This window comes from Fringilla coelebs, assembly GCF_963513975.1.
Source record: "Fringilla coelebs genome assembly, chromosome: 3".
NCBI classification, from domain to species: Eukaryota; Metazoa; Chordata; class Aves; order Passeriformes; family Fringillidae; genus Fringilla; species Fringilla coelebs.
In genome coordinates this window covers 82,671,021-82,695,043 of record NC_140030.1, presented here as the reverse complement: position 1 = coordinate 82,695,043, position 24,023 = coordinate 82,671,021, and the positions used below count along the sequence as shown (strand labels likewise).

At 40.5% G+C, this 24,023-nt stretch overlaps 2 protein-coding genes across 12 annotated transcripts in view; one reads left to right on the top strand and one right to left on the bottom strand.

The window, feature by feature from the left end:
• CEP170 (centrosomal protein 170) overlaps nucleotides 1–21,670 on the bottom strand; it is a 95,532-nt gene extending 73,862 nt beyond the window's left edge. For all 9 annotated transcript variants that reach the window (XR_014616057.1, XM_084203339.1, XM_084203340.1 and 6 more), the window contains exon 1: nucleotides 21,547–21,670. The gene's annotated coding sequence lies outside the window, so the exon portion shown is untranslated. The remainder of the gene's footprint in view (nucleotides 1–21,546) is intronic.
• Nucleotides 21,671–21,733: 63 nt separating this feature from the next.
• Nucleotides 21,734–24,023, top strand: part of SDCCAG8 (SHH signaling and ciliogenesis regulator SDCCAG8) — a 104,170-nt gene continuing 101,880 nt past the window's right edge. For 2 of the 3 annotated variants that reach the window (XM_084201779.1, XM_084201780.1), the window contains exon 1: nucleotides 22,169–22,374. In XM_084201779.1, coding sequence (XP_084057905.1) covers nucleotides 22,308–22,374 — 67 coding nt within the window. In that variant the 5' untranslated portion in view covers nucleotides 22,169–22,307. Of the gene's footprint in view, nucleotides 21,832–22,168; nucleotides 22,375–24,023 lie in introns of those variants that run through there. The other variant, XM_084201781.1, reaches the window with a different exon arrangement.

The window sequence follows — 24,023 nt, the reverse complement described above, 5'->3', positions numbered from 1 at the left end:
ACAGTTGCTTAATAACAGAACAAAAAAAAAGTGCATCAAAAATTTTATATGGAACTGCACACTTATTAGTCATATAGACAGTATGTGGACAGTTACACTGCACCCCAAAAAGTTTATGAAAGCTTGTAACGTTTTGAATAAACTGCTGTCTCAAGTACTCTGGCTGTAGTGAACAGTACAAGGATGAAAGATGCTTCACTGTCTTTTCTATAGAAAATTCAATTATTGTATGACAGATGCAAAATCATCACAAGTGGGTCTTTACAGAGAGTAAATTTAGGTCATGATAACTCTTGCAATGAAATGTTATGGTTACCCAGGGTTCAAAAAGCAATTCTTTTCTTTCATGAATGCTTATTATCAATCCTGTTACATGCACTGACACCACTTACAGCTCAGGAAGTGCATGCACTGTGCATTTTTAGGAGCTGGGAGGATGCTCTAGTCAGGTTTCACTGTCCTATCCAAAAACGTCTCTTCCTTACCTAGCATTTCTTTATGCATGACAGGATACAGTCCCAGATGGAGCTGTCCTACTCCAGTACAGACTACACTTTTTAGATGCAGTATTTACAAAAAATACTTCTACCCTAAAAAAAAAGAATTTAAAATGTTTTATTGAAGCATTTGGTTTTATTGGTATTTCCTAAAATAGCAGTATTGTATTGTAGTCTTTAACCAAACTAGCAAATGTTTCATCAAGACTTGATCATTCAAAGCTTCATTCCTGATGGCTACAAGTCAGTGGCTGAGACATCTATGGGAGCTGCAAAATATTTCCTTGTCTGCAGAAGAAACAGCATTTTATGGTGAAGGACTACAACTTTCAAAAGGCAGTAACCAGCGTGTAGGAATGAACATGTGGGTAACAAGTCATTTGAAACAGATGATGCAGCAACAAAGAAATTGGCCGCATCATCCCTGTAAATATACTTCACTCCTAAGAACTAAGAATACAGTATTATGCAGCCAAAAGATGGGTGTAACCAATTTCAAATGTCTAAATAGTCACTGCCAAGATTAGTTTTGATACACTCATGTTATTGCAAATAAAAATCCTTAATAAACTCAAATTTGAGCATTTTACAGTCTCCCTTTCTGTACTTGCCTGTAACTGAACAGTTCCAACTAAAGTTAGTGAACACTGAGACAACAATCCTACAGAGAAACAAAAAGCTGTGTTTAAAAATTAAATTAAACCTAATATATGTCTGAAATTCCAACTTTTAAGCACTGCAGTCCTCTACATTGACTGAAAATAGTGTAATTTTAATGGCATACAATTATCCTATTACTGTACAACAAATTCTACTTCTGAATATTTTAAAACAACATTAAAAAAAGCTCTCCACCAAGCTGAGACACAGTACTGACAAAGTCATAAGCTCTTTGTTGCCCATTATTTGTCCTTATAAGTACCTATTTCCAGCTGCTAAAGTATTCGCTAAAATTAAGTTAACCTTCTCAGCTGCCTTAATTAAGTATTTGCTAAAATTAAGTTTACCTTTACAACTGCCTAGTAAATTTGGGGAAATTTCTGAAGAAATTACTGAAATATTTCTAAAACAATGTTAGAGGAGAATATTCTATGTCAGTTTAAGAAAATATTACCTGTAACTCATATGTGCAAAATGGTATTGAAATGTGGCAGAAGGCCTGAGTATCAGTTTGTACCTTGTAGTATTGCTCTCGTACAGAGCCATCCAAATGGACAAAGACAAGCAAGAGGCTTTTGGAAACCTTCCTCATGGATATTCATTCAACAAGGACAGAGATAAATTCTCTCAATATATCTGTCTACACAGAGGTAGTTAAATAAATTTGTGGAGCATGCTGTTTTAGTATTATAGAGCCAGTTAGAACAAAAATTAGGCACCTTTTCCCCAGTACTTTCAACTCATCCTGTGTTGAAACAAACAGGAGGGGTAGAGACATGGGAGAGAACACCACCACACAAGAACAAGACACTTGAATCAGACCTAGACAGATTTTGGAATCAGGACTCAAGAAAGGTAAACATCAAAAATAAGCCATGACAAGAGACAAATCAGAAATGAGAGCAGTGATGGAGCCAGTAATGGCTGGAGAAGACCTGAAGTTGAAGCTGGTAACCAAATCCCAAATAATTGCTGTTAGCAAACAACACTCACTGGAAAAGTGCCTCCCATGACTCCTTTATTGACTATGCAATGTAATAAAAAATACCAGTGCCAGCAGTTCTAATTTTGACTGAAATGGAGAAGTTATGCCAAAGAAATAAAAGACTAAAGTGAAGGTAACTTCAACCCTGAGAAGATTATTGTATCCATATAATCAATATTCAAAAGTAATCTATAAAGATAATTGATTTAAACCTAGGAAGCTCTAAGTGGTAAACAGCACAGTAATATTGTCTACTCTGTCAAACCCTCTGAAGTGGGGTAGTGTAACACACCAAGTGTTCCGTGGGAGATCATAATTAACCTACTTACATACATGCATTAGAAAACAACCTTTAACTACATCACCGCATATTTTAATCAGGACTCTACCGTTACTCAGGTTCAAACAAAGATCTTAACAGTCAGGTAATCAGTGTTCTTTTTCCTCCCCTCATCATTTGATTAGCCTGTGCCTTATTTACTGCACATCACTAAAAACCCTTCCTGAATTATTAACTTCCTCCTGACTTCATCTGCCATGCTCAACACCACCACATGAGAAATTCATTAACACTTATGGTTAAACCTCCACAAGTAGTTGTACAGAGGGTTTCATGTAAATGGGGAACTGTAGAGAGCTTTTTTTAACACTGAAATATCTTAGTCTTGAATATTTAAGTTCCAAACCCATCAGCATTTCATTTTAAAGTACCTAGTTTCACACAATATACTGGTATTCAACTGGTCTCATTTGTTTCTGTTACATCTCTGAACACCTAATTCTTTAGCAAAGTAAGCTTAAAATCACACATAGGATGGCTAGAAAATAAAACCACATTTCCAAAGTAAAAGGAAGGGCTCATCTGTCATCAAAGAACTATAAATCAAGAAAATAAGTCATGCTCTAGGATGGCTTCTAAACATTTAGTCATGAAACTCATGAAACTATCCTTGGTGCTTTCGCAATTCTCTGCTGCCTTCACTGCTCATGTCCCTGGCATCCCAGAAAGGGAGACAGAAGGCTGCAGACAGCAGCCTCCTGACTGAAACTATCCTCACCAGTTCCTAGGGCCAGTACACCAAGGGTGTACTGCAAAAGAGGGTATGTTTAGCAAAGAGGGTATCTTGTGCACAAAAAAACTCAACAAAAATAGTAAACTCAAACAAAAAAAAATCGCAAATTTGCAAGACTGAAGAACCTTCCATTAAGAGCTGGAATTCAATCTACAGAAGCCTATGTCATGCCACAGTAGTGTGTAATGTTGCTCCTCCAAACCTTTAAATAAATAAATACCCATCTAAATTTAAATGGCTTAGGCTAATGATCTATAAAAATATTTTTCAAGTATTTATGACCTTTTGTGCACTCAAATGTACTTCACAAGTGTTGGCCATAAAGGTTAATCAAAATATCCCTTTAAAAGGCTGTTAAAATAAAAGGCAAAGGAAGCATAAGGTAATTTATGGTTAAAACCATTTAAATTCTTCATCAAAATGAGACTATGAGCTCACATACTTAGGAAAAATGACCGAAAATTCCTAGGTTTTCAGAAATTTAACAAACCAGTATTATTTTCAAATATTCCACTGACTGGAAAATTCACCTGAACACATCCCTCTAGAAACATTCAAATGTTACATACAGCTCTGAACATAAAACTGTTGCCATTCTCACTGATATAAAGAAATATTGATATTAGTTATAAAATTCATTAAAATTTTATTAAATTACTGGACAAAGTGGAACTGGATGGAAAGCATACAAATAGGTAAAGTGTAAGAAAACAGGTAACTCAAGCAAAAGAAAAGGGATTTATCCATTCAATTTACCTTCCCTGCTCAAATGGGGAACAGGACTGGGCTTAGGATTTATCACTAAATCAAAACATCTCATTAAAAGATGTCATCTTCTCTCCTAAAATTACTAAGATGTAAGTGACAGGGCTTGGAATGATACCCTTGAGTATTCTGCTTCTGGAGTATTTGATCTGTTCCACATCAGCTTAAATATCTGAATTTGGTCACAATTTCTTGAAAAACAGATGAAAAAATCATACCAAAGCCTTACAGTATGTAAAAAAGATGTCATTTCCAGTATGGACTGAAAGATGTAGCCACAACAAAATTTTACAGCGCAAAAGAAATCCTGAGAGCAAAGAAACCTTCTTAATCACTACTCTGCAATACATTCCCTTTTACCTTCTTTGCCCTCCATGCTTTCAGTCTTGTGGTTGATGTTCTTCTACAGAGAGATGGAGGAGGAAAGAAGGCAAAATAAATATATTTTGAATCTCCTTGAATCTTATGTCTGAAAAATTCCCAGAACTTTTGTTTATAGACAGAGAACATCTGCCACATCCACTATTATAAAAAAAAAGATTTTTCTAAAAGCTATTTTAAACTTAAGAAGAAAAAAAAAAAAGATATAACTAACAGATGAGAACCAAAAGAAAAAAAAGGAAAAAAAAAAGCGAAAATCAGGACATCAAGCTGTCATGCCCTTTACTTCTTTAATTAGTACAATTCTACAAAGGTAGACATGAAGGTAGATATGAACATTACCTATACTGCCTACCATAAAAGACTAAAGCAACAAGAGGAGAAAAGCTGGACCTAGCACAGATAGGCCACAGACCTATCCTCAGCAGAAGAAACTTCCTCATATTTTAATTCCAAAAAAAAAAGGTCTTCCAGCTATGAATACCACTAAGCATAAAGAGAGACTTTATTCCTGCATTCAAGGAGTTTGAGAACTCTACAGAAGGGACTCACATACTCTTCTTGCCCTACAGGTCACCCCATGCATCTGATGGAAAAATGACAAGAAAGCAGCTCAGGAGGCTTTTGCTCTCTGGCAGGCAGCAAATCTGTGCTGTAACATTGCTGCAGCTCTGGAACTGCACAAGCATCCTCTCCTCTGGTCTGGGTCAGAATTAGATCCATGTCTATTTTACCACTGTGACACACAGGAATGGTTGTCAGAACAGCAACTGAAATAGACTTCTTTTTCTGCCAACAGGGCAGCTGCAGTCAAAGTTGCTTTGGAGTTTTGATTTTGAGGGACAATGACTTAAAGATCTTATACTCCTCTCTTTCTTATATAATAATGACAAAAAAAAAAAAAAGAATCCTGAGATCATGCCCTTTGCTGTTACACCAGTGTCATCACACAAATGCTGCAAAGGAATGTATGAAACATAGGGCCTACCTGATGGCTATCTGTCATTTGAGTGCCACATAATGCAAAAAGATCTGGTCCAGTGACAATTACCTGCTGCTATTATTTCATGTGGATACCAGTGATACAGCCAGGAGCAACCAGAAGAGTACCAAGGATTACAGAGCAGTGATAAAGTACTCTGGAACACAGGCAGTTTTCACGCCAATCTTCCCAGTTAAAGGAAAGGGTTGGAAAGGGCCAGCTGAATCTGGAGAATCAATAAATGGTTACAGGGTTGTGCCACACACAGAGGTTTGGCTACTTAGACCATGGGGCTGACTTTGAAAAACCTGGTCTGCTGGGGCACTGCTGGGGTTTATCTATCAGAGAAAGGGAAGAGTATCTTTGGACACAGGTTTGCCAAGCTGGTGAAGAGGCCTTTAAACTCCAGTTACCAGGAAGGCATAAGAGAGACGTGGTAGGATGGCTTCTGTGACCGAAGTGTTAAAATGGAAAGATACAGGGTCTTTAGGAATGATAGACAAGGCAAAAAGAAATGGGTATCACCCTCCATATCAGGAACCAGCATGGAGCTCCACCTGGGGATGGATGAGGAGCTGACTGAGAGCTTATGGACCAGGATTAAAAGCAGGGCAGGAACAGGTGTCATTATAGTGGGTGTCTGCTTCACTCAATCTGTAAGACTGAGCAGATAAAGCACCCTCGATGGACAGACAGGAGTGTCCTCACATTCACAAATCCAGGTCCTCACGGAGAACTTCAACCATCCCAGTATCTGTTGGAGGGATAACACGGCAGGGATCCTGGAACGCACTGATCATAACTTCATTCTGCAAGTGCTAGAGGAGCCAACAAAGAGGGGCTGCTGGACCTTGTTCTCATCAACAACGAGAGGCTGGTGGGGAATATGAAGCTCAAGGACAGCCTTGGCTCCATAAAAGTGTTTAAGATCCTTAGGGCAGCAAGGAGGGTGGACAGAAAGCTCACTGCCCTAAGGATTTCAGGAAAGCAGACTTTGGCCTCTCCAGGGATCTTCAGTCTCTTCCTTAGAGTAGGATATAGCCTTAAGAAAAGAGGAGTTCAAGAAAGCTCATCAATATCCAAGGATCATATCTTCCAAGTTCAGAAGAGATGCATCCCAACAGAGAGGAAGTTGGGCAGATTAGCCAGGAGACCCGCATAGATGAAAAGTAGCTTCTGGACAAACCCAAACTCACTAAAAAAAGAAGCCTATAGAGGACTGAAGCAAGGATAAGGAGCTTGGCAGAAATACTGTATGAACAGCCACAGATCAGGTGAGGAAAGCTAGTGCCCTAATAGAATAATCTGGCCAGCAATGCCAAGAGCAACAAGAAAAGTTTATTTGTATATGTCAAGAAAAAAGAAATACTAGAGAAAATGTGGGCCCTTTCCAGAAGGAAAAGAATGACCTACTTACCTGGGATATGGAGAAGGCTGAGGCACTCAACCACTTTTTTGCCCTGCTCTTCACCAGCAAAAGCTCCAGCCACACTACCCAAGTCACAGAAGACAAAGGCAGGGACTGGGAGAATGAAGAACCGTCAGAGATCAGGGTCAAGACCACCTAAAGAACCTGAAGGTGCACAAGTCAATTGAATCTGGTAAGAGACATGCGGGTCCAGAGGGAACTGGCAGGCATAGTGGCTAAGTCACTACCCCCAAAAGAAAAATAAATTGTGAAGCTATTAAGGGGGAAAAGAAGCAACATATCACAATCCCTAGTAGAAGCGAAGAGATCAAATGGCATTAAAAACAGCAGATTGAAACAAAGTCCTACACCAATTTGACAAAAAAATAAAATACTGGGTTATCTTTACAGAGAATACTAGTAAACAAGCAAATCCTTAGCCTGATTAGAAAACTTTGCTTAGGACAGTTATTGTACATGAATACAGTCTTACACAGTAATCATAAGACTCTTTATACATATATTGTTCTGACAGTAATAAGAAGTACCTGAAGACTGAATTTTTCCTTTGAAGTTATCCTATCTAATCATTAAAACTTACTCTGTTATTGCCCACTAGGATAAAGCTGTTAAGACTTGAAAGAATTATCCTGTTTTATTCTTTGATACCAGACAATAAAGACATTTCGCATTCTTAATCTTTACAATCATTAACAAAAAATCAATTCTTGTGAATGTACTGCAGCCTCCCCACAGTGAACAGCAATTCTTTCCAAAAGCTGCTCTCAATAAACAGCTAAAATAAAGGCTGATAACTGCTTATAAGAGTAGCTTAATTTATGTTCAAACAATTGAGCGTTCTTTTTTTATCCATCACTCTCATTCAGATTAAGGAATTGCATAAAAGAAATTATTTTTAAAAATCCCTATTTCACATGGTCATAAGAGATCATCTCTGGAGAGATTAGCACACCAAGCATGCTAATAAAACAGTACATCTGATAAGTAGCCTTTAGAAACTATTGTGGCAAGCCAGCCAAAGAAATCCTAGGCAAATCATCTTCGAGAAAATGCTCCCTGTGATGAAAGCTACAGAAATCCTTCCTTTCCCTCCTGTATCACACTACACTATTGCTGAGATTACCAAACAGGAAAATAAAGAAATAAACAAATAGAAATCAGGCATGGCACTCAGGCGGAATGCAATCTTAAAAGAAGCAGTCAAGATTTCTTCCAGTTCCTATTCACAGCGCCTTCATCATGGCATATTTCAAGTGATTTTGTAGGCTGTGTGTGATGATGTGGTTTTATTTGCATTGGCCAAGTACTGACCACAGCCCTGAGCACTACTGAAAAAACAAACAGCATTTTGCAAATAAAACTGGACCTCTTAACCTCCCAAGGGTGGTGATTTCACTTTCCCCAAAATTGTGAAATATATGGGGTTTAGCTTTGTAAGATTAAATTACCTTCAAGGCAATACAATTTTTTTTCTTCCTTCATACTAGGAATTATTTATTTTGTGGGTATAAAGATAAGTTTACTTTCCAAAGAAAAGCATGTTTTGAAGTAGTTTTATCTACTTTTCTCCTTTCAATTCCCATTTACTTCTTGACAATGCATGAGTACACAGAACTTGAAAGTGGAAGTGATGGAGGACAATTCTTGATATCAAAGTTACCAATCTCCACATCCATTCATAGCAATACAGATACAGAACTCCAAAAAGGCATTAAATTGTTATTCTTTGCTACACTTCCACTGTAACATGAAAAGCATTTATCATGTTGCACACAAAAAATTTGATACAGTCTATCCTCTCCCTCATGGAATGCTTTGGAGCTTTTTACAATTACCCTAGACAGCCAAGTCCACAGATGTATTTTTCTTGGAAATGCACTGAGTTGTTTGTTCCAAGATCAGTAACACAATCCCTACATTAAAAAAAAAAAAAAAAAAAAAAAAAAGTTGGATGAACTTATTTTACAAAGCAAGCAAAAGTTCAAACTTTAGCCTTAAAGTTGCAAGAGATGTTTGCTCTAGGCAATCTTCACTGCCTGAAGAGACGCAGAGTGTGTGTGCATGCACAAAGCATAAAAATGATTCTGTGCCATAATTATGTTGAGCTACATGGGTACTCTATGAAGTAATTAACATCAAGACAAGCTTAAAATCAAAATTATTTAAAACTTAGCATGGTAACTCTGATGTAAAGAGATCAGACTTTTTTCCCAGCATTTTTCAATATCAGACAAAAAATTAGACTTAATTTTTAGAATGACTCTTTTCCTGATGGGAAGCCCTCTTCCTGGAGATTCATATAAAAACTGAGTAGAAGAAGGCTTAAAATGCCTTATATTTAAATTATTTGTTTGGTTCTTTAATCAGAAGCCAAATAGTCCAAAAGAAATCTAATCTTGCAGTTTGGAATATGGCATTTCTTTAATGTTTGTCCTCCTATCTCCCTCGTTCACATGAAATGAAAGGTACCAAACGTAACAAACACTTTCTCAATGTATGATCCCATAAAAACAGATGTCAAAACAACAGTATTAGAAATTCAGCAAGACAGAAAACAGGGTAAGGCATTTGCACAAATGCTAAGAATACCCATGCTTTTAATGATCCATTCTACTTATTGCAAAGATTTTAAAATGTAAATGGCTTCCCCACAGAGAATCTATTCCACATCTGCTTGTGGTGCCTACACACTCCTTTCCTGTGTGCAGCCAATAAACAGGAATGTAGCTACTAGCACAGTAAGTCTTAATTCTATTTCTTCTACTATCTCTTACTTATTAAATGCGATTAAACAGTTTGAAATGAATTATCAAAATAAACTTTCAGAATTAACACAAAGAGTGCATATAGAGCTCAACATTTTTATGCAAGAACTTGTTTGAGCAGGTAGATTACAAGCCCTCAACTAAATCACAATCAAGAGTCCTCACTGCTAGATAAACAGAGTATTTTCATGTGGACTTTATAAGCTGGTTTAACAACTACCAGGGATTTAAACTTGATTCAGTACACTAGCATATATTTTGCAAAATCCTACAACAAAAATCTGATTAATTTCAGAATACTTGGAGACCACTGGAAAATGCTTTTATTAATATCATACAACAAATATATTTAAAGGCTATTAAATGAATGTGTGTCTTTCAATGGACAGAAGTCTGGAGGAATCTATGGGAAGAAATCTGTATAGATTTTCCATTTTAAGTTCAATAACTTTTCACCTTAAAAAAAAAGAAAAAAAAAAAAAAAGAGATGTGAAAGGGAAGGCTAAATGGGAAGAACTCCAAACTGCACATACTTCTCCAAGCACCAAACCAAACAAGAGGAAGTGGTTCTATAACCCCATCCACGAAAAGGGATCAAGACGTGCTTTTTGTTTGCACTTTAGTGAACAAGCTTGAAGGCTTGGACTTGACTTAGTTTAAGAACTACCCACACTTATATGGAAGTTACTCATTTTATGTCTCCAACAAAAAGATTACACTTCAAACTCTGTTAAGCTCAGCTGCTGTGTTAAGGAACACTGACCATGCTGCTGCAGTAGAGAAATAATCTTCTGGTTAACCAAAAATATTTTACAACATTTTAAGATGGAACTAAATATGTACAAAAGCATAAGAAGTTGATTAAGACAGACCATTATGAGTTCCATTGTTAAAGGCTGGAACAATTCACATCCTGTATATTCTTTAAATTATTCTATGTTTCATAGAACCTTGGAACGGGTAAGGTTGGAAGAACTTCAAGTGGGTCGCTTGGTTGAATCTCCTTGCTCAAGCAGGGTCATCCTACAGCACATGGCACAGGATTGTGTCAGACAGTTCTTGAGTACCTCCAGTGATGGAGACTCCATAACCTCTCCAGGAAATCTGTTCCAGTGTGAGGTGCCTACACAGTGAAGCTCTTTCTCATGTTCAGGCAGAAGTTTCCTGTGCATCAGGGTTTTTTAAAAATGGATTCTCTTTAAAAATGTCTTCTTTTCTACAGTTATCAATTAAAACTCTTACTGAAACCATTTTTAGTTACCTGAGGAAGTAAGGCTTAAGCAAACATTTTGTTTCTACCAATCATTCCTCCCAACAGCAAGCTTTAGAGAGCTGGAGATTTCAGAGTTACAGAGCTCCTAAAAGCTTCAGGAAAATGGAGAGCTGAGCAGAACAAGTTCAAAAGAACAAGTCTGTTGTCCCACTACAAACACTGCTACAAGTTCAACAATCCCCAGCTCCTTACAGCCTGCTGGCTGACCTGCGCTCACACGGCTCCTTTGTGCTCTCACTGCCTTTGAGGGGCATTTGCCACCCAAGTTATTTTCCCCCACAGAACATTGTACAGAACTGAACAAGTTATTTTCCCCATACAACAAGAGTGAGCTCATGTGCATGTTGAGATTCAGTACAGTTTGGGATGCAGGACACATCCCTAAGAAACCAGACATTATTTGTTCTCCTGCATATGCTTTTCTATTTTATCCTAATATGATTGCTTTACTTCAAATCAAAGGCAAAGCACTTTCCCAATGATGCCAGAATTTCAGAAGTGGGGTTTCTTTTCCCTTTAGCCTTGACTGCACAAGCCACGTACTATTGCACACTAGAGGGAGGGAGAGAAAAAATACAAACATTCCCTGTACTTGATCCCCAAGATGAGCAGGTTAAGGGCCACCCCATCTAGGCACACAAGCATTTTTAACAAAATGAGTGCATTCTCATGGCATTGCAAGATAAACACAAAAGCACCATAATGCATTAAAGAGATGTTTCATTAATAATGGTCCAACTGTGGCCATCAATACATCCACAGAAGTTGAACTATACAGTTAGAAAACAGCTGGTCTAGAATATACCAGTAACCAACAACATGAAATCTTTTGCAGACAGAAAGGCAGCTGAAAAAATAAAATACTGAATAATCATGACAAAACAATTAGTCTTTATCATCTGTATTTTCATTCTAAGTAGTTAAAAAACCCTCTATGAACAACAGAGCTCAAAAGACTGATTTTTATTCAAAATTTATCCTCAACTTCAAAGTGCTTTTCAGATATTTTTGCAGATTTGGTTAGAGAGAAAGAAAATACATTTTCAGATTCTGCACAGCTTTTATTATTTGGTAAAATTCCAGTGTATGCAGAATTTATGAGAGGGAAGCAGTCTGTGCCTAAGTTTTACTAGCTGAAATAGGGAAGGTAGCTTAATTAAATTTTAAGATATAAATATAACAACACTATGGGATGTGAAATTTATAGTGTGGCACCTCTTCCTTATTAGCAGCTCCTGCATACACTAGTATTGCAGCAAATCTCAAGAAGCCTACTTTGTGTGAAGTATCTTGTGTTCCCTGCATCTGCCATGGAATAGGAGTTACTATGCACAATTAATATATACTATCTAATTAATATATACTGACAACACTAATACACAGATTAAGATACTTTGTCATAACTTGTTTGCATGTCCAGAACTTCACAGTATTGACTTATTTTCAAATACTAGTGTTGAAGATTCAGTGGACAGGCAAAAGGACAGTTTTAAGCCTCACCAAATAAATGCTAAAGTGAAGAAGCTGCAGTTCCATATTAGCTCAAGCCATTTCTATGCTGTCAGGATCCCAGCCCTCTTGCCCCACCCCAACCAAAAAGTCAGGACTTCTCCCTTTGCCACAGCTGCAGGCCACACGTGCCTGTGCAGCTGAGCTGGGTAATTTCAATGCTCAGCTCACCACAGAATAACTCTTGTGCTCTTCTCCACTCCCATTAATAAATGAGTGGTGCCCAGAAGCTACACACCAGGGTAGGACCTAAGCAAAAGGGGTGAGGCTTGCAGGTGAGAGTGGCAGAAAAGGGGAGAACAGGGCAGGACCAGGACAGCCAGTAGCAAGCTCTGCTTAGGCTGCTACGAGAACACAAGGCAATGACACCAAATTCCCCTAAGCCTCACAGGACTTCTTATATTTAGACAAATCTACACGAACTGTAAGGACTATTAATGCAGAATCACAGAATGGCTTGGGTTGGAAGGGACCTCAAAGATCATTAAGTTCTACTCCCCCTGCCATGGGCAGGGCACATTCCACTAGACCAGGCTGCTCAGGTCCCCACACTGCCTTGAACACCTCCAGAGATGGGACATCCACCACTTCCCTGGGCAACCTGTTCTAGTGCTTCACCATAATTTCTATTCAAATATAAAGTAGGCTTTCATATTTATCCATTACAGATTAAAACCATATACTTTGTAAAATGTTTCAGTGTGTAATTTTATTCTTTTTTCACTTGCTCAACCATGTTTTATAAGACGCCCAATGATCAAATCTTTAGTCTCTCATCTCATGATGCACTAATGCAGTTGGTCTTCTAAATCTGTTTTACATCAGTCATCCCTAATGTGAATAAGTATCATGAATAGAAAGAAGGGATTCCTATGGAAATAACTATATAAATAAAACAATACATGGACATTATTGAATAAATTTTTTTTTAAGATCAGTGGCATTGTCCCGCAAAAACCACAACATATAAAAATAGCAAGCCTTAATGCTTTTCTTGGTTTTGCAATAAAACTCTACAAAGGGAAAGACTTACAAAAATCCCAGAACTCAAGGATCTTAACCTCTTTAAACTAGTATCATCCCACAATGCTGTTTGAATTAATTTCATTAACCATGCAAAAAATAGTAGTGTACTTGATAATCTTCATACTTTTAAATGAAATTAAAGGTTTCCATTTGCCTAAACTGGACAACAAATAACTCATGACTTCCTGGTTCACCCTCACATCTTGATGGTTCAGGCTTTATTTTTACTGCCACATTTTAAAAGACTTTATTATATGCTATAATCTGTCCAGACATCAAAAGGAATTCATCTTGTTAGACGTTCAATTAAATACCCAGCTACACTAGCCAAACCAACTGAAAATGGTTATTGTGTAGGGTACAAAAATTAGGTAAAATTTAAGACCAAAAACAACATCAGAAACTCTGGCAGAAAGAAATTTCTCACTTCTTAACATACTAGAACACAAGCCCTGATGAATAAAAAAAACAAACCTTTAAGACACTTCAACTACATGCAGGTATTGAAAGGTAATTGAAAGGCTGCATAACTTAGTTCCTTGTTCTGTTACAAACAGTGACCTCCTCAAAGCCAGTAACCAGGCAGCATTTTGAAACAAGCCCCGTGCAATGACAACCCTCCAAGAGTTCAATACAAACCAGACTCTGGAGTATCAGTCTGCCCTAAGGGGGAAGGTGACTGTTGCTATTTGCAGCTTCAACAACACAACACCTAACACATTTAACTTTGACAGCTGAAGTTGCCAATAAAGTGTGCTAAAGAAAAAGCAATCAGGCCATAAAAATGGAGAAAAGCAGTGTGTTGGTTTAAGGGATGGTAGAAAAATGACACATCCAGTATGCAAGACAATTATGTGTTATTTAGAAGTTTCATATACTAGAGAAAGTAGTATTTATTTCAGGAAAATAGAAAAAGACAATATTGGTTAATGACAAGCAATAAACTTCCTATAGCAAGTTAAGAATATAATGCAACAGAATTATATTGGGCTCCATGTTGCTGCATAAAAACAGATCCTGCCATACACAGATGTAATCTGCAGCACCTGAAGATCCACTGACTGCACTAAGACCTGGGGCAGACAGAAACTTACCCATGCTCAAGGAAGCCAAAAATAAAAAAAAAATTCAGAATGAGAAAGAGAGCGAACAAAAAAACCACGGTATAAAGATTCAGCATCAAGTGGCAAACTATGATTACAGCAACAATGATACATTTTCTGCAATGGCTACCTTATTTCAAGTATTGTTATTGTCAAACTTAAAAAAGAATTTAAAAAAAGTTTGTGACCATATCTGGGCCTTCAAGTGATTGACCCAATTTACAGCCAAGCTTAAGTTCAACCTGACTTTTTTTGTGCGTATTTTTCCATTGTTTATTATTGGTGTTCTTTTCTTCTAGTTTTGTTTTGGTTTTGGGTAGTGTTCTTCTTTTAAATACTTATTCTTTTTCATAATACTCCTACTGACTATATCCTACTGACTAATTTCAGTTCTGTGCCAGCAACATTATCTTTCTTACTGTTCTCCAACTATGACAAAAACTGAAGAGAACACAGCCACACAGTACTATCTACAGAAGAAAAAAAAATTTAAAAAAGAAAGCATGCTCATCAGAAGCCTCATTGCAGCTCCCCATAAAACAACTGGAGACAATTCTCTCCATCAGGAATCTGTTTTCAGATGAAAAACACTCATATGCTTCCAATCTTCATTTCAGACCTTGAGGAGTTCATGCCTCTTTCTGATATGCCACGTCATACGTATCTGTAGGACTGATAGTGGGCATGGAATTGCACCTCTCAGAAGAGCACTCAGCAACAAATAGCTAGGCATAGGATTCCTTGTAATATATTAGGACTGGAGCTTGTCTAAAAAGAGATCACAAGGTGAATTTATGCTACAGAATTTGTGATCAAAATGCTAGAAGTTGAAACTAAAAACACTTACCTAAACAAACAGGCAGGAATTATGGCATACTTAGAACTAATTAGTTTCACTAAGGCTGTTCAAGATTCAAGTCTACAATGACTTCATCAAAATAAAGGCTCTACCCAATTATCACCAATCTGGCCCAATAAAATAATCAGCATGACGTTTAAATGACTATGAGAGCATGATGACTGCACAACTCTTAGAAGAAAAACAGTTTTTGAAAAAGATCTTTTTATGTTTACCAATAAGAACTGTAAAAGTAAAACAAACACAAAATGATCACCAAAGCCAGCGTTATCTGTAACATGAAAAAAAAATATACAGGTTACATAATTCTTATATCAACAAGTTAATATCATTCTTCAAAACTCTTTGCTAATGCAAAAGGTAACAAGTTCTAGGATCTCAGTGGCTCCTTAAAGGCTTCCTGAATAATTTCTGCTTAAAATTAAAAAAATATTTGTAATAGCCAGTGTCACAGTCAACTTAAAGCTAAAATTCAAGCTGTGTTTTTGACTAGTGAATCACCTCAAAAAGTCATTCCTACAAGAAGGGTTTCACCCTTATTTTACCTGACTATACCCCCTGGAAACCAAGTACCATAAAAAGAAAACATGACCACTTAAAGAAAGAGGAGATGAATGACCAGAAGAATAATCATCATTATGCTCAAAAAACTGGGACAGCTTTTTTACAGTAAAAAAAATTGCAGAAAACCAAGACTTTAATTATTTAATTAAGCTGATATATTACTGAACATGAATAAAAAATTAGGTCATTTTTACTGAATTGCCTATTCAAGACTCAGTTGAAGAAATGAAGACCAAGTGGAAGGAACAATCCTTAACAGAAACTACACCTGACTCAAAAGTTCGAAGCAGAAAATAGTTGGGAGGCTAGCAATGCCTCAACAGAAAGCAAGATATATTGCTTGCACCCATTTCAACTCTCCCTTGGCACCAGGTTATACCTATTCTTGGAGAAAAGATAATGGGTATAAATCAGAAAAAAGGTCCTTCTATGTGGCCATTTTAAGGAAGATTCCAAAGAGAAAAGAAAGAGAAGTAAAACTACAATATTACCCTTTAAGTGTTTTCAGGTTAGTAAATGACATTGTGAAGTTAAGAAGAACAATTCCTGACATGAAGATTCCTGTGATGATTCAATTCCATAGGGCTAAATAATCAGCTAGGTTACAGGGTAGAGAGGAGAGAAGGTAGGATTAATGAAAGCAGGAAGCATGTTCATGAGAAAACTGAAAAGGTATCATGACACTCTAACTTCCTGCATTTTTCTTCCTAATTCTGAAGTGCAATCCACTTCGAGAAGACAAATAAGACAAAATTGAAAAGGCTTTGGTTTTGAACACAGAATAGAATGCATATTTAGATGGGCAAATATTTGCAAATGAATAGAAAGATCATCAACAAAATTATTTGGTCATGTAATTTTGAGGGAAAAGTTGCAAGTACATCTGATTAAATGCACTGTGTGTATTACTACTTTCAGACCATAATGACTTGCTAATGGATTGATTACAAGTTTTTCGTACGCCACAGCTGAAGACTAACTAAATACCCCACGCACAAAGAAACATCTTGGAAATGCCAGGGAGTGGCACCACTTCTGTTATTATGTCTCTGAAAAGCTCAATAATTGCAGTTCTTCCTGGAAAGAAACAAAATGAGCAGAACCAGAATTTTATTTGGAATGAAGTACAAAATGAGATCTGGAAAATGCACCACACAGACTTCAGAAGACTCAGCTATTCGTCAAGGACAATACCCTCTTAAGTGTCACTGACTGGATCAGAATATAAAACATTTCAGTTCAAAAGAATGGAAACAAGTAAACAGAGGACACTATTACAAGAACACCAAACCTTGCAATAAAAGCAGCAAAACCAACCAAAGGAGCAAGACAGTAAGAGGGCTGCAGTTGTTGGATGTGAGTCAGCCCACTAGACCCACCAGTGGGTGATGCAAAGGCTCTGAAAAGCACCTAACTAAGGAAAAGTCTATTTTTTCACTAACAGTTTATCAGAGGAGAAAAAGAGAAGGAGAAACAAAGCTGGGCTTTGCTGGGCTCACATGTGAAAAATGTATCACATTCTCTTCAAGGAATAAAAATTAAAACTATGTTTTAATTTCTGTTTTGAATTTAAAAACCTACCCTTTCTCAAAACCCCTACCTACTAGAACCTCCCTACAATTCACAAAACCCACATACTTCAAAACTAGTAAATAGGAGAGACAAAACTATGAAAATACTTGAAAACTTACATCCCTAAATTCCATAAAGGGGAAGATACCAACATTAGCCTGGACCAAAAATCCTGCTTATCTTAGTACAAAAGCCACAATGCTTAACAGAACTACTCATCCTCCCTTTTTTAACATTTACTTTCCAAAGAAATTTTTTTTTCTTCCAGAGATAGGTTCTGAATGTTTAGTCTGTGGCTGTGGACATTTTATGTATCAAGGACCTCAAATAAAGACTAACAGAACAAACCCGGTATCTTAATTTTTTGTTTTCTTGGATTAACACATAACCCACATCCTGTCTGACCGCAGTAGCCTGCAATGGTGCAGGGGACAGCCATATAGGACAGTAAAGCAAATTAAATGTATCTTTGCTACTGCAAAAATGAGTATTCCCCTCATCCTGGCTTGACACTGCTGACCCCGTTCTGTGTACTTGCTCTGGCACTCATCTGACCACACAATAAGATAATTCAATTTGCTAATCCAAGGGAGGAAGGGAAAAAAAAAAAGAGCAAAACAAAAAGAAAAGAAATAGTGTTCTCCTGGGTTAGTGGAGTGAATTAACTTCTCATGTACTTCGTAAACTACCAGAACCACTGCAACAAAGCAGTGCAGCCATGCTGTACCAAACCCAAAGAGAAGGGAGTAACTGGGAATACTCCATGCAGAGCCATTAAGATAGGAGAACAACTAGTCAGCCTCTTTAATATCCACCCCACTCCCTTACTTCTCCCCCATAATCTAAGAGCTGGCAGAACACACTTCAATTTCAGTGAGTAGCAGCACTGAGTACATTCCCAAACACGGGTCTCCCCACCTGAAATCTAATTACATGACCAATCTGCTAAAATATAATTGTGACTTTTATTTGAAACCTCTAGGACAAGCTGGTTTTGACATATGATAAAAAATTATACACATACCAATTTAAAACATAAGGGTTTTTTGAAGGTCAAACACAATTTTAACAAAAAAGATCACTCTACCCACAAATGCATCTGTAGAATAAAAACAGCCTCCCAGCTTTTTGGTGGTAGAGTCAGAGAAACTAAACTACAAAACAGAACCAGGCATTTGCAATTCATTTTAGTATTTTTATGAATGTATAACTGTTAAACAGACATACATGAAGTTGTTTAAACAACTCTCTTCCCACCCTTATTTGCATGCATTCTGTTACAGTTTAAGTCACCGAATCACATACTACTTTTCCTCATGACACCTGCCCCGTTCAATATCCTAGCTGGACTGGGATCCAGGGAAACATTAGCACTGAGCACTGAAGGAAGCGGCTCTCAGCAGACCAGTCCCTCGAAAATGCATGGATTCACGCAAGGATCAATACTGGAATGGAAGACACGCAGGCTTTGGTGAGAGCATTACAAACCTACAGACAATGAAAGGCCCCCACAGGCTCAATCACCACAGTGAAGATGTGCACACATCTAACCCCAGCTCCCAGCTAACAGACTTGACGCTCAATCCCTCAGTCACAAACAACTTCCTTTTCTCAAATAGCAGTCTCTTGGTCACAACATAATCAATTTTTACTACATTATGCATATTCTTTAAACAGAGGGAAGTGCCATTGTGTTTTTACAATCTCACAAGTGCTAGAAGCAGAGAGAATTTACTTGTAGAAAACCTCCTATATGCATGTATTCCATATCTGATGCTTCAGTTCAGAATTTTCTAAAAGAAAACCAGAATTTCACAGCTTTTCTTTGCTTTCTAGCTAAAGTAAAAACAATCTGCTGTATCTCAGTTCCATTCTGCCTGCAAAGCTAAGAAAAGCAGTGCTAACATAGAAACTGTCCTGTTAGGAGAATCAAGGACATACTATGGTATCAATATACATTAAATACCTTCTCCCTGCAATGCCAAGAACTGGAAATGGTACTGCAAAATCCAATTCTGCAACTTCTCATGCCTTGGGTTTCATTCCAGGTATTTGATGAAGCTTCCAGGCTCTCACCTATAACTGAACATAGACTTTTCCAGTTCATTTTCATCAGCTGGAGTTTTTCTGGCTTGTATGTTATCACCAGACTTTTTAAGAAATTTTGCTTGTCAAGTCCATTACAGCAGATTAAACTCAATATAGAAATGACCCATTGTTTTTTTCAAAAGTCAGATTACATATGGGAAATAGTTGTATATCAAAACCACTCCCCAAACAGTGCAATGTCATGCCAAAGTTTGCTAACAACTTAGGTTTCTCTTCAAAAGAATTAAAGAAAGCATTTTAATCTGATCCATTTCAAATAACTTCAAGATTCTTGAGATTTTGACAAAATTCCTTGTATCCCCAGCTGCACTACTCTCTCTATTCAGCCAGCCTTCCCAACCTCCATCAGACAAAGGGGGGAAAAAAGCCAACAAGAACAGAACATTTACATGAAGGTGAAGAAGTGTTTTAAAAAGTGATAATCAAAGAATTAAGAGAGATTATTTGCAATGTTTATGTTTAACTTTTTCCTCGTTAAATAAAATGGAAAGTTGAGGAGCTTCCCTATCAGTAGGGTTTAGCAAGACAGACTTCTCAGCATCTGGACATAAAGTAATTCCCAGAGGAAATTAATCATAGGAAATCACAGCATATGTAATCATGTCTCCTCCGTTCAGTTTACAAAAACTGTCCCATCCCACATATCATTTTGCAGACGCAAGCCCAGGGCCAAGAACGCTGTCACAAAGCCTTGAATGGCATTCCAAAGGAGAAAAGATGATCATCGCAGTGCTAGAACAGGCTTTATTCTTTCAAAGTACTTAAATATTTTATGAGTACCTTTGCTTTCACAGGGAAGAAAATAATTTCCTCCAAGTGCAGATCAGTGGATGCTATCTAATCTCCTGTCACAATAACGCAATCCGTATGTACACACAACTCATCAGCATACCATCTACATCTCTTTTTTTTTTCCATCAAGCCGCGAGCACCGATGGGCTAATTGTCGGCTTGTGCTGAGAAAGCGCTCAGCACACGGCGGCCAGGGCAGGCAGGCAGGGCACGCCGTGCCCGCCCGGCCCCGCTGCCCGGCGGCCGCGGGGCGCAGCGGGGCCCGGGGAGCGCCCCCGCCCCGCCCCTCCCGCCCGCTTCCTCCGCTGCGACGCCGCTTTCTGCTCGAAAATCGCCATCGGGTTTTTGTTAGCGCAGTAACCCGTTCGTCCCCACGGCGGGCGCACAAAGTGGGCCCGGGCTGCTCCTCGCCGCCGGGGACAAAAACCCTGATTTCTTGTTTTTTCCCGGGAAGGGTCTCGAAAAAAGGAAAAGCTCACGCCTTCGGGAGGATATTTTCGGAAGCAGGGGACCTGACTCGTCGGGTGGAAATACGCAATACGAGAAAAGGCGAAACCCGCAGATTTTCTCCATCACCCTTTCACAGAAGGCATTATTTAAAGAGACTGGGGGGAACGCCGCATCCCAGACGAAGGGCGTCACTGATTTTTAAACCCGGAGAAACACGTTGCCTTCAGCCCCGGGGCAGTCAGTGAAAGAAGGTCACCCAAAAAAAAAAAAAAATTAAACCTCTGGAAACGTCTCCGCTGGAACCGCGGAAATCCGCCCGCGGGAGGGGAGGCTGCGCAGCCCCGGGGCTGGCTGGCTCGGTGGGTGTGCCGGGGGCGCCCCGCGGGCGGAAAGTGGCAGGGAGACGCGGGCAGCGGGATCCAGCATCACCAAACGCCAGATGTGGGATGCCGTCCGTGTCCCGCCTGAGGCGATGCCCCCTGGCACCGGCGGTGGCCCCGCGCCGGCGAGGGGAAAGGGAGGCGGGGGCGCGGAGTAGGCTGCGGGCCCGACGGGGGAGGGGGAGCGGGCTGTGCCCAGACCGTGCTGCCTCCCCCTCCGCCGGCCGCAGCCCGGCCGGGTCCCGGCGGGCGGGTACCTCCTGACACAATAGGCACCGGGCGGAGCGCGGCGCGACCGCGGCCCCTCTCCCCGCCACGGCTCCCGCCCGACCCTCAGCCCAGGGCGGCGGCGGCAGCAGCATCCTCACTCACCCCTCCGAGGAGGCTCGCGCGCCGGGGAGGGGCCGTCGCTAGCGGGTGCTCAGCGAGCCGGCATCCCGCGGGATGCGGGAGCGAGGGCGGAGCGCTCGGTGTCCCTCTGGCAACGGCCCCGGCGTTATTCCCTGCACATAGCGGCGGCTAACGGCACCGCGGCACTGCGCCGCACTGCGCACGCGCCGGGGCCCAGCGGCGGCGGGGCCGCGTGCGCCTGCGCTGCCCGCAGACAATAGCGCTCCCCGGGGCTGCGGGCCCTCCCCGCGCGGGCGATGGCGGGAGGTAAACGGCGCTTCCCGCCCCGATCCGCCCCGGCCGTGGCGGGACCGGCGCTGAGCCCGCCGCAGGCCCGAGGGCGTAAGCGGACGGACTGTGCTGTGCGCAGGCGCGACTGCGGCCGCGATCCACAACAAAGGGGAGACGGGTTGCGGCGACCACCCTTTCCCGGTTGCCGGGGGTGGGCGGTGGGCGGGGACTCTGCCTCCGACGGCGCGGTGCATGCCGGGACTTGTAGTCCCGGCGGCGGCATTCCCGCCAGCGGGAAGCGCGAAGGGTTCCTGGCGTTGCTAGTCAGAGCTGCGGCGGCCGAAGGCAACGGTCGGCCACCAGGAGCCGGAGGGATCCCTGCAGGTGGCTCCTCCGAGAGCCCAACGCGGGAAGGTAGAACGGGTGGAACTACCGTGCCCCAGCCTCGCCGCGGGGAGCCCCCGGTGCCGGGGGACAGCGCCGGCTGCTCCCCGGCGGCCAGCGGCGTCCTGATGCGGGCGCCCCGCGGGGAGAGCGCCCTGGAGGAGTCCCTGGAGCGGTACCAGAGGCGCCTCCGAGGTGAGCGGCACGGGCGCGGGGTGAGGGCGGGCCGCCCCCGCCGCCGCCCGGGTCTGTGGCTGCCCCCGCCCCGCGGAGCGCCCCGGCCGGGCTGGGACGGGCGGCCGGGAAGTTGCGCCCGGCCGCCCCCACACCCGATGGCAGGCTCCGTTCTTGTGTGACACGGCTCGGGCAGGACCGCTGCTGCTTCGGGGGCGGTTCTGGTTCGTGTGAGGGTTTTGGCCATCCTTGAAGCATCGGATTCTAGTCGTGGTAAAGATGAGGGTACAAATGGATTCTAATGAGAGTGGTTGTTTCCCGTGTCAGCGAGTGTTTTCATGCCTGCCGCTTTGCCCAAGAAGCGTGGTGTACAGCCTGACAGAAAGCGCCTGAATCTGCCAGCCGTGACACCTGGGCTTGCCAGCCTTCAGACTGTCACTGGCTGCGCAAGGTGAATGTCCGAGCTCTGAAGAAAGCCAGTGGATAGTTTGTGGGTGTGCAAACCTACTGCTGCGAAAAGTTGTGTTCTGAGCGCAGCACCCCCACATGGCCTGTTGGGATGTTTCCTGTCCCTTAGGAAACAACATTACCAAAAAGAAGAAGAAAGAAACAAGGATAAAACAATGGAAACATTTTCAAATAGCTACTTGATACTCGATTCGTAGCAAAATTTTTTTACTTCTTTCTCCAAGGACCATCATTTCCTTACATTAGCGATAGATTTGTTTTGTTCCACAAGGTAGAACTTAGAGGAATAATTTCTATTTACTTTTTTTATAGATGGAATGGGCATGGTAATGCTACTTGACACTTGAATTTTAACAGTTATTGCAGAACAGTTAGGATGACAAATATCTGGGCTGTTTAACTGTGTGTAAGACTGTTAGAGCTGATCATATCTAATGGATATGTTGGATGCATGTATTCTCTTCATACAACTTATTTTCATTTTGTCTTTTTCTAACTGAATCCCCTTGCTCTGGATCCATTATATTTGTTAAATAATTTCATTAACTGAATTTTTGGTGAGCCTTTGCCCTTTACATTCTTGGAAACAAGAATTTTCTTTTCATACAATGCCAAGGTAGTTTTGATTTCATACATCTTGGGGTGCCTCTCATGTAGAAATCAATATGATGATGCACAAACAGCCCAATATAGGGGCAATATAACCTAAGTTCCATTGTGTTTCTCAAAGAACCTCTTTCTTTCTCAGTGATGTACAATTTTTAACTCCTTTGAGCTGTACAGCATTTTCCACATCATTACTACCAGTGTTAGAAATTTACTGTAGGAGAAATAGGTCATCATTACTCTCACAGCTGTCAAATCTAATGCTTTACCTATTTTTCTTATATCGTTATACAGCTTGAGATTTTTCTTCCCATTGGGATGACTCTGTCATCCAAATTCTGCAATTTTAGGTGGCATGCTTTGGGCATAATTTCATGTTTTTGAAATAAAACATTCTTAACCTGCCTGTAATGCTTGACATTATCTGGATGCAGGCTGAGCTCGTGGCAAAAGGTTTTCATGACCCATGCTGGACACCAGAAGAATTACTCTACAGCCTTACTCATTTTGATGGAAGGGTGGAAAAGTTCTCAAAGAGCAACTGATTATTTCAGTGCAGTGTCCTTTGTTGCAAATGGAAATCCCTCAGAAGACAG